General features: G+C 42.2%; 1 protein-coding gene across 2 annotated transcripts in view; it reads left to right on the top strand.

The window, feature by feature from the left end:
* MICU2 (mitochondrial calcium uptake 2) overlaps positions 1-13,501 on the top strand; it is a 215,461-nt gene that overhangs the window by 158,825 nt on the left and 43,135 nt on the right. For both annotated transcript variants that reach the window (XM_074985444.1, XM_074985448.1), the window contains exons 3-5: positions 143-174; positions 264-339; positions 8,856-8,903. In XM_074985444.1, coding sequence (XP_074841545.1) covers positions 143-174; positions 264-339; positions 8,856-8,903 — 156 coding nt within the window. The remainder of the gene's footprint in view (positions 1-142; positions 175-263; positions 340-8,855; positions 8,904-13,501) is intronic.

Raw genomic sequence — 13,501 nt, 5'->3', positions numbered from 1 at the left:
TAGAAACAAACTACATGCTACAAAATATTCTGTTTCATATTACTTACCATTTTCTCATAAAAAGCTGAAGAAATGCTACAAAACTTGATCAAAGTTTCAAACCTGAGTTTTACTGAATTTTGTGTTTTTATTATTATTACAGGTTCAGCATTGGCCAAGCAACTGACTGAAAAAGTAAGCAAAATGTCCAGTTCTCAAAGGAACTGTTCTTCTTTCTGTCATTAAACCTTGGCTTCACAACTGTTTTTCCTGTATGTTTACAGGAGGTAGATGCTGTACTGGTAAATGTTACAAAGGCTAAACCAGGACCAACCTTTTTTAGAGACCTCGGTGATAAAGGTATGCACTTTGCTGTTGAAAATAATTAGGAGCCACTGTGGCTACAGGCAAACTAGACAACTGCTGCCTAGGATTTCCAGGTTTCTGGGAGAAGTGGTGCCGCAAAGCAATCTACAGGGGTGTGTCACTGGTTTGGGCTCCTGGAAGGGTTCCCCCAGTTCCAGGTCAGTGGGCAGCCCTTTGCCTCACTGCCATGGGTACCATGACAATCCCCAAGTCGAAAGTTCTGGGATTCCCACTTAGCCTCAGGTGCGTGAGAGGCGACAGTTCTGGAGCCCAGCCTTGCTTGAGGTGGCACTGGGGAAATTAGCTCAAGGCGATGGCAAGCCAACAGTCTCAACCAGCCAAGCCCTAGTGCAGGGTGGGAGGCAAACACGCAGTCTCAGGCGGCTCAAGCCCTAGCTCAGGGCAGGGTCGCCAACACACAGTTCACCCAGTTCCACAGGCGTCTCAGCCCTGGTGAAGGCAGGCCAATAAAACAAATAGACACAGGTTGTCTCCTCACTCGGGAGAGTCCCAGCCCTAGCTTAGGGCAGGGCAACCAATGCAGTTCACAGTTCAGACAGGGCACAGACGCTATGTCTGTGCTGGCCAAAGGGGAGACTGCCACCCAGCAGGTGGGCGGCAGGGGGGACACAGGCCCACCCACTCCACTGCATCCCAGCCCAGGTGCCATGTTCGCAGCAGCACGGTCTGCTGCGCAGGTCAGCAGGGAATCTAGACCACAACATGCTGACCCAAAGTCCTTTAACCGTCCTTTCTTATCCCCTGGGCCACTCCCAGTCTCCCCACCCCCAGTACATACCCAGCGTCTAGCTGACTTCTCAGGGCTCACAGGGTTCTAGGTCTGGGTGGGCCAATCCAGGCCTATGCAGCCTATCAGTTCCACTTCCTCAGGCTGTCTCGGAATGCAGGCTGAGGTCGTAGTCAGGTTGATCCTCTAGATCTGGCCAGTCTTCCTCAGGCAGGTTCCACTGGAGACCATGGGTTGCCAGACCGGCAAGGGCCCTGGCAGCCCAGTCCAGGCCTCAGCCTCCCAGGCAGGGAGCTCACAACCATCCTCTGACTCCTTTGGAGGCTCAGCCCAGACTGATAGTGTCTGTGCAGTAAAGAGGAAAGTCAAAAATCTTTTTTCCTAGGCTTTTCTACCCTCTTTCTTCTAAGTGGTCCCTGTATTATTTTCAGAGCTCGGACTGGGAGGGGTCACACTCAGTACAAAATGGCTCCTGGAAGGGTTTCTCCCCTTCAGGGTAGTGGGGTGGCCACTCTACGCCACTACAGGGGGTAAATTACAGAGTACTCAAACTTGCACCTCTTCACCTGCCCAGTGTTGACTCTGGTGGGGCAAATTAAGAGGTAACCTAGTCTGAATTGATGTACAGAACTACATCAGTACACGCTCAGTACTTTTTAGTACATGGCAACAAGGTCTGCATGGCATGGTTAGGGCACTGCAGCTTGGACTGTTCTGCTGCAAGCCACACTGCCTAGACTGGTTTGTGGTACTGCTTCTTTTGGAAATCTGCTGCAGCTTGGCAGCTGCTATCCCGACACAGCTGTCACACCTTCTGGGTCAGGGTAAAGCAGTGAACAAGGGGAGTCCTGCCGTAAGGACCCTAGAATTAGGATACTGCACAGATATCATCTTTGAAGAAAGAAATACTCACTAGAAGGAGAAAAAATTATTACATTTATTTGAGCTATGAGAAAAAGAATTGATTTCAGTATTTGCTTCAAGTGTTGTCTCGCATGATCTTCTTATAAACAACTTAGGGAAATACAATCTAGATGGAGCTACTAAATGTGGGTGCATAACTGGTTGGGTAACCTTTCTTTGGCTGCATCTACAGTATGAGATAAATTCAAATTCAGTAATATCGATTTTGTAATTCTGGAATTTATAAGTTCAAATTTGACCATCCTTATCTCCCCACGTGCTCCTCACAAAGTCGACTTCTTGCTTCCACACTCAATTGGCAAACATCGACTGTTGCAGTAGTGCATTGTGGGAACCTATCCCACAATTCCCTAATACTCATAGCATTCTGGGTACGCTCACTGGTCTTTCAGGTCATCTTCCCACATTGCATTTTTCTCATTCCCCTTCCATGGTAAGCAAACATCCATTTTTCCTGTTGGAAGGAAGGAAAAGTAGGGCATCCATGGAAATGGCAAAAAAGTTAACAAAAATGTCTTTCTTCTGTAGCTGAATGCTCAGCTGGCCATCCACTGAGTGTCCCCACTCCTGTGAGTGCATCTGATCCTGGAAAATAATACAGGGATCCTGAAAAGCTTGAACAGAGAGAATATAGGAAAATTTTTGAAAAAAGGGAGTTGCTCAGGGGAGAGTCTTTGGCCTTCCAGTGCACTACGAGGCTTCTGTGCACAGGTTATGTTCTCAACAGGCTGTCCACTGAGTGTTCCCCCTCCCAGCATTGCATCCGATCCCTGAAAATAATAGAGGGACCCAGACTGTATTCTCAAAATTAGAAGACTAGGATAGAAAAGTCTAGGAGAAAAGATTTTTGATTTCCCTCTTCACTATACAGACATTATGAACACGGGTGATGGCAGTGGAATATCATATACTGAACTTGTAACGCAAACAGGAATCTGAACTAGTCCTCCCTCCTGTGATTCTGAGGGGGTCAAAGCATGAAAACAGATAGGAAATGTTAGCAAAAAGACTTTATAACAAAAACATCAAACCAGCAGGTGTCTGCAATGGACAGCAAGCTCCTGAAAAAATTTTTGGTGGAGGGTTTGGAGGTGCTGTGGTCTGCAGCTGCAGAGCTGGTTAGAATGTTGAAGTAACTGAAATAGTCCCCCCAACAATATTAACCACTGGGGGGGCTTCCCCTCCATCATCTGCAAGGCCACAACTATCTTAGACTTCCCCCCAGAGGCTGTAAGTCCCCACAGTTCTTTCCTACACTTGCAGCCCTAAACGCATGCAAGCTAGGATGTGGTGCTGCCTGGCAGCAAGGTCAGCACCGAATGGCAGGAACATCCTTTTATTGGGCCAGGGATTACTCACGTGATGTGGCTGAGCACAGGAAAGACCCCGACTGCATGGCACCTGTGGGAGAGAAAGGGGGTTCACACACAAATGTGAACTGCTAAGAAGTTTCTCAGCATTTTGTGCAAGCATGACCCCTACCATGGCCTTGTTGCTACATGGTGTGGCAGGGCAGCGACTGGCACCAGGCAGAGCTGCAGAGATCTTTCGAAAGAAGCCCTTCTGGAAAATCTCTTCTGAAAGAACTTCTTTCAAAAGATTGAGTCCACATGCAAAAATGTGGATCAAAAGAGTGTTCTGCTCTTTTGAAAGAGGGCATCCACACAGCCCTTGTCCTTTCAAAAGAATGGACCAGGGATCAAAAAATCAGGCTACATGAGGATTGCTCTTTGAGGAAAAAAGGGGCCTGCAGAACATCTACACACGTTGTCTTTCGAAAGAAGCTTTTGAAAGGGGCACTCTTCCTGAAATGGGAAAGGAAGAATGATTTCGAAAGTAGTCCTGCATTCTTTTGATTTATTGTTGAAAGAATGCTTTTTGTGTGTAGACGCTCCGCGGGATCTTTCAAAAGAGCCCTCTTCTTTCGAAAAATCTTTCAAAACTACTTGCAAGTGTAAAGTCAGTCTAGAAGTAGTTTTTCGTACTGTGCTTTGTGCTGATTAAGCCTCAACTGGAGTATTTTGTCCAGTTGCGAACACCACATTTCAAGAAGGATGTGAACACTTTGGAAAAAGTCTAGAGAATAGCAACAAAAATGATTAAAGGTGTAGAAAACATTACCTACAAGGGTACATTGAAAAATGGGGTTTGTTTAGTCTAGAAAAGAAAAGTGAGAGGGGACAAAACAGTTTTCAAGTAAATAAAAGGCTTTTACAAGGAGGAGGGAGCAAAATTGGAAAAATTCCTTGTCAGAGTGGATATCCACTGGTATAAATTGCTAGGGAGGTTATAGCATCTCTACCTTTGGAGATTTTTAAGAGCATCTTAGACAAACACCTCTCAGGGATGGCCCAGTCAGTGGCCATGAACCTGTGGCCTGCAGGCTGCATTGGCCCACTGGGGTCCACCTGTGGCCCACTCGGCTTCTGGCCCACTCGGTGTTCCTCCCACATGCCTCTCACACACTGGGGCACCAGAGCCCCACACTTCATAAGCCTCCCTGGCCCCTCCCAGCATTTTTGGAAGAGGCTGATTTGCACTGTCCCTGCTCTTCACCACTTCCTTCCAGAACTGGAATGCCACAAATCAGTTGTCTGCAGCACTTCCAGCTCTGGGAGACAGGGTCAGGATTAGGGATTGAGTGCAAATCAGTTTATTCACATGCTCCAAAAGTGCTGGGAGGGAGGGGGCAGAGCAGATAAGTGTAGGGCCCCAGTGTGCAAGAGGTGTGTGGGGGAAATGGGCAAACGGGGATGCAGGTTGAATTTCAGCAGGCCCCGGGCTGCTGCAACCCACTGGGAAGAAGGGCCATGCATGCAGGCCACTCTCCATCTCTGGTTGCCCATCCCTGGCCGAGATAAAACTTTAGTCCTGCCAGGAAAGCAGGTAGAACTAGAAGTCCTCTAGAGGTCCCTTCCAAGCCTATAATTCTGAGGTTGTCATAGGGTAGGAATATGAGCTATGTTTCAAAGAACTAGGTATAAGCCTAAATCTCTTCAACATAATATTTATCAGAAAGGATGTCACGGTCAACTACAAATTGAGCATGTAATGAAATTGAAGAGGTTTGAGAGACAAAGGTCTGTCTAAACATGATGAAAATATTATGATTAATTAAAACATGAGTAATATAAATTGAATAACATAAAGTTCAGCCAGGAGGCTTTTAACCTTTCTAGTTGTTGTTTAAAAAAATCCATAGTATTTTATATCCTTTTGTTTAGTTTGCGACACAGAGATCACATTTTCCAATTTGGTCTTGTATTGAGTGCCCAGCCACATGATTGGTGAATGTAATGCAATTGCTGTTGATGCTTAAATTGCATTTTTTCCCCATGGGCAAAATTGTGGGTTCAGATATAATGCTTTGGGGTTAGAGTCCTCATTGCTTCAGTCCGCTTTATAGCAGCATAACACCATCTGTTTAGTTCCAGGAATGTAACACCAACTTTGAAACTGCAGTAATGCAATGGTGACTCAAACCCTTGGCTTTTGAAAATTCAGACAATTCAGGGTAAACTTGTGTGGCACAGAGGGCCATGAGCAATTTCTGAAATTAACTAATTCTCCCAATTAGCTCTCTGACACTAAACCCTGTGCACTAGGATAGAAGTCAGGAATCTCTTATTATAGAGAAAATCACCTGTTACCTTTCTAAATCTGCATACTCTAAACTCAACACCTGAGTAAAATTTGAGATCAGTGCAAAGTACTCTTTTGGAATCTTAAAGGCTCTGTTCAAGTTTGAACAGAATGTTTTTAATAATAACAGCGGTATTCTGCACGTACCGCCAGTGGTGGTTGGTTTGGGATTTTTGGTTGTTTTGTTTTATTTTTTATAAACTACTTGTGTGCTTTGGGCATTCCTTTCTGTGTAGGTTACAGAGTCGCAATAAAAGCTAACTGCCCACATGATACGTGTATTTATCACTAACGTGTGAAGTCTCAGAACTGCTACAGGAAGGCCTTGTCATGCACGATTCATGGTTTCACTTTTTCACCATTTGCCTTGCTGTAGTTCATTGCTCCGTGCTATGCCACAGCGCACAGCACCATCCCACCCCTAGCACGTGATTCAGCACGCTCACACTTTCTCAGAGCTCCCTCACAACCACTTTAAGGCCACTAAAGGAACACCAAAAAGAAAAGCAAGTGATGCAGATAGTGATCAACAGGGTAAGACTAGTGAGGGGGGAGGTGGTGACATTAAACTGGAAAGCTGAATTACTGGATAAACTGTCAAGTGGTCATGCTGCGGCCTCAGTAACCAGACTGTATGGGAAGACTAAACAGCTTCCCATCACAGTATTCCTTTGTGAACCCACTCCTGTTAACCCTCCCCTCCCAGAGGAACAATAAGATTCCCCAGCCGCAAGTTCAAAGAACTGTTTTGGGTGATTAAGGTTGGAGTTGATTGTATTATCTTTGTGTTCCAGTTTGATAATTTACTGCTTCTAAATTAAATTTGCTTGTTGACTGTTGAACAGCAGGCAATAAAATGTTCTTTGCAGACAATGTGTTTCTGTATCACAAACACCTCCCATTCCTCTTCCCCCCACCCCCGACACTGTCTCCCGCTATTCGCGGTTTTCACCATTCGTGGCTGTCTCTGAAATGTAACCCCCACAAATGGCAAGGGTTTCCTGGATTGCACAGATTTGAAACTGGATAAAATTTATTTGTGAAATATTTGGTTTTGACTATGGGTGTTTTATTTGGTGGTGGCATCGCACAGGCTAGGTTTTGGAGACTATCTCACATACACTCACCAGATTGTTTCTGCAGGGCTCCCACACTATAAAATGTAGCAGAACGTCACTGATACAGATGATCCTTTTGCTTGGTGTTTGTACAGTGCGTAGCACAAGGCTGGGCAAACTACAGGATACATCTGACCCCTTAGGGCTTTTAATTCAGCATTTAGGATTACAAATCTGGTGGTGCAATGGGGCAGATTTCCTTCCACCGCGGCCCCATACCAATCATAATAGCAGTCAATGTCCCTGTAGCCCCTGGGGGCACAGCAAAGGCTCCACATGCTGCCCTCACTGGTAGACACTGTCATTGGCAGACAGTGTCACTGCAGCTCCCATTGGCCAGGAGCAGAGAACCTTGGCAGATGGAAGCTTGCAAGGGCAATGTGTGGAATAGCCTATCTCCCTCTCCCCATGGCTTCAGGAGAGGCTGCCAGATGGGCTGGCCACTTCTGGAAGCAGCACGGGGCAAGGACAGCAGAAGAGCATGCCTTGCTACACCACCAACCAGGAGCCCCCTGAGATAAGCAGTTACAGGTCAGAACCCACAACCTGAATCACTCTTGTACCCCAATCGCTTACAATTACAATTGTTTTACCCAGATGTGACCGTCAGGCCAAAAAGTTTGCCCATCCCTGACCTAGCACAATGGCCTGGTCCACAGAAAGGACTCTTAGGCATCACTGCAGTACAAATAATAAATACAAATAATGTTTGCCTTTTATGTTAAAGGACTATTACAATATTGTACATTTAAATTTTGGACACAGTGTTTTGAATATGGATAATACTTAGGAGCTATATAATGTTTTGTAAGGTGAAAACACCATCCAGTTGTTAATCCTCACAACATAGCTGTTATGTAGATGGTCAAGTATTCTTTATCCCCATTTTACAGGTAGGAAAACAGAGACAAGGAGAAATGATTTGGCCAATGCATGCAGCACATCATGGACAGAATTAGGATTAGATCTCTCTATCCTGAGTCCCTGCCCTATGCTCATTTCTCCAAACATTGCTACTTTCAATCAATGAATATTTGCAAAGTTTGGATTTGATATAAAATGACAAACTTAAATTATTTTTAAAAACTGCTGTTGGCTCAGCATAGTAATTAATCAAGTTTGTAGTTTATCACTAAGGCTTAAGAGGATTCCTTATCTATCAATTGGCTAAATTTAAATTACAAAAATTATGTTTATCTTTGAATAGAGTGTGGTTTAAACATGCCTGTTTAAACAGCTTCTACATTAGACAGTGTTTACTTCACAAGTTAAAAGTATTTTTAAAGCTGTTCATATAAAGCCTTTTAAATGTTTTTCTTAAAACATTATCATAGGGCAGATGCCTAGGAGTCTGTTGTTTTACCATCAGGTTTATATATTCTCTCTTTAGCTTGTATGCTGCTATTTTGACACTGCCGCATCTTTGATCAAGCTTTTTTATTTAAATCGGTGTTTCAAAAGGAGACTCTGGAATTTTCCTTCAAAAGGGGGGAAAAACACTTTCACCTTGTAGAAAGGACATGTTGCTATTTTAAAAAAAAATCTCCTCTTTTTGGCATAAGGCCCAGCAATACTATCAGTGCAATCTAGCAGCTTGGCAGGCTTGCGTGTTGCCATATCCCCTTGAGAATTAAAGGAAAGCTGTTCTCTGGCTTTTCAAGGCTGCCAAAGGATGAAATACTTTGATCATTCAGAATAACAGTAGAGTAGTTCTCCTCCCAGGTACTAAATGTGACAAAGCACATTTAATTTATTCGACTTTCATATAAACACTGAAATTTTTTAGTGAAAATCCAAACACTTAGTTCAGGACTTTTATTAATTCTAAATAAACTTAACTAGGCTTTCAACATGGTAGAAATGCTTAAGAAACAGTTTTACTTCCAGAACACTGAAAATAGAATCAGAAATTTTTGTTTAAGAAATAACAAAAGAAAATATTCATTTCTAGTAAGTTGCATGAAACTGAAAGTTCGAAATATACAGAATTTGTTTGTAAAAGTTTTTTTGCAAATATAGCAGATCAGTCTGCTAATTTTCAAATTCACCATTTCATTTTTGGTTCTATTTTATTTTAGGACTGATCTCCTATACAGAGTACCTCTTTTTGCTGACAATTCTTACCAGTAAGTATTTTGTTGTGTATTACAATGCAAGAATGTGTAAACACAATTAGCTGCCTGGTAACTTCTCTAATTTTTATGACTTCTAGGTTTCTGCATAACAGCCCAACACAAAGAGAGAGAGAGATTGATCAATAGTTACTGCACATCTGGGAATTAATGTAAATGTTTACTGTGTCAAATGACTGCACTCTGAATCAATTATGTTATCAGTGATTATTGGCAGCACTTTAAATATATTGTATAATGTCCCTCCACTTCCCATCCCCCACATCCCCAGCAACATAGGGTTAGGAACTTACTAGGTGAATTTGAATAGAGAATAGAAAATTTGGTGGAGAGAATGGGAAGAGTTATTTTTAACAGTTATTTGTTAGTCAAGTGCAGCAATGAAATGTTTTACATTTTAAGAAACAGAACTCATTCAGTGGTATCACAATGGTGTCACAATGAATTGTGTGTGAAAATGATGCACAACACCTTCAAAAATGAGCCTTGGAGCTTAAATTCATAACTTCGCTAAACACTAGATATCGTGGTTTTAGTAAAAACAGGATTGGTGGTTTATAACGATAATCTATAATCCACTAATCCCCCTCTCTTTGTGCTGTACCTGCAAGGATCTTAACAGACCACTTCACCTTGAATGGTCTCTTAAAATGTGTATTAACTACTTTTGTTAAACGGTCTTTTTCACTTTGCATATATATGAGAAACTCACTGAAGAAGAGCTCTGAATATCTTGAAAGCTTGTCCCACCAACAGAAGTTGGTTCAGTGAAAGATATTATTTCAGCCACAATCTCACTAATAGTCACATACTAAGGTGCACAAAGGACATATGTAGACAGCAGTGGTTCTCAGCATTCTAGTTTTGGAACCCATTGGCTGGGTCTACACTTGCCCCCAGCTGCAAAGGGGGCATGTTAATGAGGGCCACAGGAGAATACTAATGAAGTGTTGTGGTGAATAAGTAGCACTTCATTAGGCTAATTTTCCCCCATGGCAACTTTGAAGCGTCAAACTTTGAAGTGCCAGCATGCATATAGCTGTGGGCACTTCGAAGTGCCCACGCTAATTCGAAATCCCTTTACTCCTCAGAATTTTGCCATGCCGGCACTTTGAAGTTTGAAGCTTTGAAGTGGTCATGGGGCATATTCACTGCAGCACTTCATTAGTAATCTCCCATGGCCCTGATTAACATGCCCCCTTCGAAGTTGGGAGCTAGTGTAGACGAGCCCATTATGTTCCTTCATGCTGTGCCCTGAAACAAATGCTGCCATCGCTCCATTTGTAAGTACATTTTCTTCTAATTCCTTCTTCATGTCCCATTTCTCTTCCTTATGTTTTTGTCCCCTCTCTATCACATTTTGCTGACTCTTCTGTTTACCCTGTTGTGTGCTGATTACTTCAGCAGCTCTCTCTCCACTTGGTTACCATAGATGTGGAGACTGTTTGTTGTGCTTCACAAGACTGGGCAGAAGAGAGCAGGGAAAAGATGTTTGGGCTGACAGGCAGGCTTTCACGAGAGCCATCTTCTGCTTTAACAGCAAATGTGACGGCAGTTCTTTCCTGGGTTTATTGGGGTGACCTTGGCTCTTTAGCTTTCCTCACAAATAGTAATCCTGACCTGTGCTGCATATATGCCACCCGTCTGTACTACTCCAGTAACCTGTCCCTCAAGCTGGGAAATATTAAAAGTCAGGAGCAACTTTCGAAGACAAAATGGAGATAATGGGCATTATGAAGTGAGGCCTCTGCCTAGCTGTGATACATTCCAGTTATGATGGTGATCATTCCTTGCTGTGTATGATCATCTTTCATGGGAGTTATGGATCCTCAAGTGGCTGGTAAAGCCTATCTTTGAACCATAAGTTGTATTACATCCCAGTTATAGAACTATGTAGACTCAATTTTGTTAGCCAGTATAGCCTCTGACAAACTTCTGTCTGACTCACAAAAACGAAAGAAAAACACAAATCTTAGTTCTTTTAATTTCAGTGAGTGATGATCATTTGCCCTGGGGGGAGAGATGGCTCAGCAGTTTGAGCATTGGCCTGCTAAACCCAGGGTTGTGAGTTCAGCCCTTAAGGGGGCCATTTAGGGATCTGGGGCAAATAGCTGAAAAAAAAAAATCTGTCAAGGATGGTGATAGGCCTTGCTGAGAGGACAGGGGACTGGACTCAATGACCTCTGAAGGTCCTTTCCAGGTCTACAAGACAGGTATATCTCCATATATATATATATGTATATATATATCGCTGTGCAGCGTTCAGCACTCTCAACCATCAGAGGTTTTTTCTGTAGTGGGGTTGCTGAGAGCCACTGAATGAAGCTGTATATGATGGAAACCACTTCAAAGCTGTGGCAGCACCCACCCCCCCGACTCATAGTTCCAACACCTATGTCAACCATGAGATATTGCTGACTTGCCTGAGAAAGGTGACTGCACTCAAAGGATTTTGAGCCCTTCCTAGAAGAATGGTGGTGGAAAATGGCATAATTCACAGCTACGCTCTCACTGTTTAAAGGGTCTCAAGCATTGATTCTCTTTACAATCTGTGTGCTGCCCCAAAGAGAACTGGAAACATGCCATACACTTGAGTGCCAGCAGTGTACAGATCATGTTCAGCTGTACTTATCTTTTACCACGTGACCATACCCATACAAACAAGCTGGCCCAGAGCATGATCAACTCATGGATGAAACTGATATCTGGCAAGACAGAGGTTATGATGGTGAACAGAAAAAGCACCTCTTGGCTGGACTACAGAAATGCCATATGCATAGCATAAAGCAATCAGCCTTCAGGAGATCACATTTGATACAGGTCACACATTGTGCATGATGTTGCTATAAAGTAATCCATTATAGAATTATAAGGTCCCGCCCCCCTGTAGTGTCTTTCCAGTGCCACAATTAATGGCCCAATAATCATGAATCCGAACAATACTAAATGCAGAATAATTGTTCAAAAATGTTTCCAAAAGGTAATTGCCTAGAAGGATTATGGACGATTAATACCCTACATAAACCGTGGAGGAGGAGTAAGGGTCAGCTGTTATGTATGAAAGTAGTTAATTTCAAAATACGCCACCTTGATCCCAGTTGGTGTTTAGGAGAGAGAAAGCATTCTTCCAAACAACTTGAAATACTAACCAGGGGTTTACTGAATCCAAAATTGGCAGACAGGATCTAACTCCACTGGAAAATGAAAAACTAATATATTTGTTGCAAAACAAATCAGACAGTGGATAGTCAAAACACATTTTTAAAAAGAACACTATAGCATCATCAATGTGCTTATATAATATTTTTTAATTAAAATCAGATGTCAGAAGATTTAGTTAGGCTGAGAATTAAAACCAATGTTAATGTGTTGAGTCAAATAAGAAGGAACTGAAGCAGCTTCAAAGCAAACAATTCTTCTCATTTTCAGACAACCAAATGACATTATTTCCAGGGTACATAATATAGGAATGGTTTGTCCTGCAAAAACAAAGAAACCTATTTATACAGGATGAATCCAATGTTAATTTGGCTTCTTAAGTTACACAAAGGTTATCATATATGTCATTCTGAAAGGAAATTTCAACAAGTTAATTCTTCCATCTTTAGCTGATATCTATCCCATATCAATCAGTTTTTGATATGTCATAATTATGTATTCTGTGTATTTGTGACTAAATTACTAGATATAATCAGATTATTCAAATAAGTTCTCTGAGGCTTTATTTACTTTTTAAATGAGATTTCCCAAACCCAACAAAATTATTCTACAGATATGCTATCCTCTGGTACTACCCCTCTGTAGACTCAAATGTTCCCAGTTTCTGTGCAGCTGGGCAGATACAAAACCCAGTTATCTGGATAACAAAGGCCTGTGTTGAAAATATTTCTTTGTGTTAAATGGAAGCTTTATTTTGCTTAATGCAGAACTTGCTTCCCACTCAGGCATACTTCATGTTACCACAATTATCTTTTGTTCAGTGCCAAGGTTTAGTTAATGGAATACTCCTGGTCACTTTCTGCTATGGGATGTGAATAGCTAAAAGCTGGCATTTCTTTCCTAGTGAGTGACTCCAGGAGCCAAGTATGCCATCTCTATCAAAAAAACTTTACTGTAGTTAGCCCATTATAAAAGTTTGAGGTCATTAAAGCTGTTTTGTTCTGCAGAACCTAATGGAACCTAGACTTGTGGCTAATATGCTAGTCTGATGTTCAGATTTTACAGTTTTGACTGACAGTGTAATTAAATACAAATATAGTTGAGTTCTTCTTTGAACCACATTTACATTATAAAATGCATACCATTGACATTACATCATATCAGATAAGAATGTCGTCTTGGGAATTGCATGAGCAGTTTTAGCCCCTATATTTTATGCCTGTCCACTTTATTTTCTGTAAATTACAACACAGATTACGTTTATCATTTTACAGTAAATCATTACCCTTTTATTCTCTAAAGTTATTAGGGAATATATTAGTCTTAGTAATAGTAGTAGTAGTAACCAGATAACTCTTTGTTGACAGCTTTCAAATGAAACATTTATATAGAGAGGAAATCAGTTTAACTCATCATGTCTTCATCCCATCAAT

Source organism: Carettochelys insculpta, chromosome 1, assembly GCF_033958435.1.
Source record: "Carettochelys insculpta isolate YL-2023 chromosome 1, ASM3395843v1, whole genome shotgun sequence".
In the NCBI taxonomy this organism is placed as follows: domain Eukaryota; kingdom Metazoa; phylum Chordata; order Testudines; family Carettochelyidae; genus Carettochelys; species Carettochelys insculpta.
Note: the sequence above shows the minus strand (reverse complement) of the source record. Positions and strands in the feature narration are given on the sequence as shown.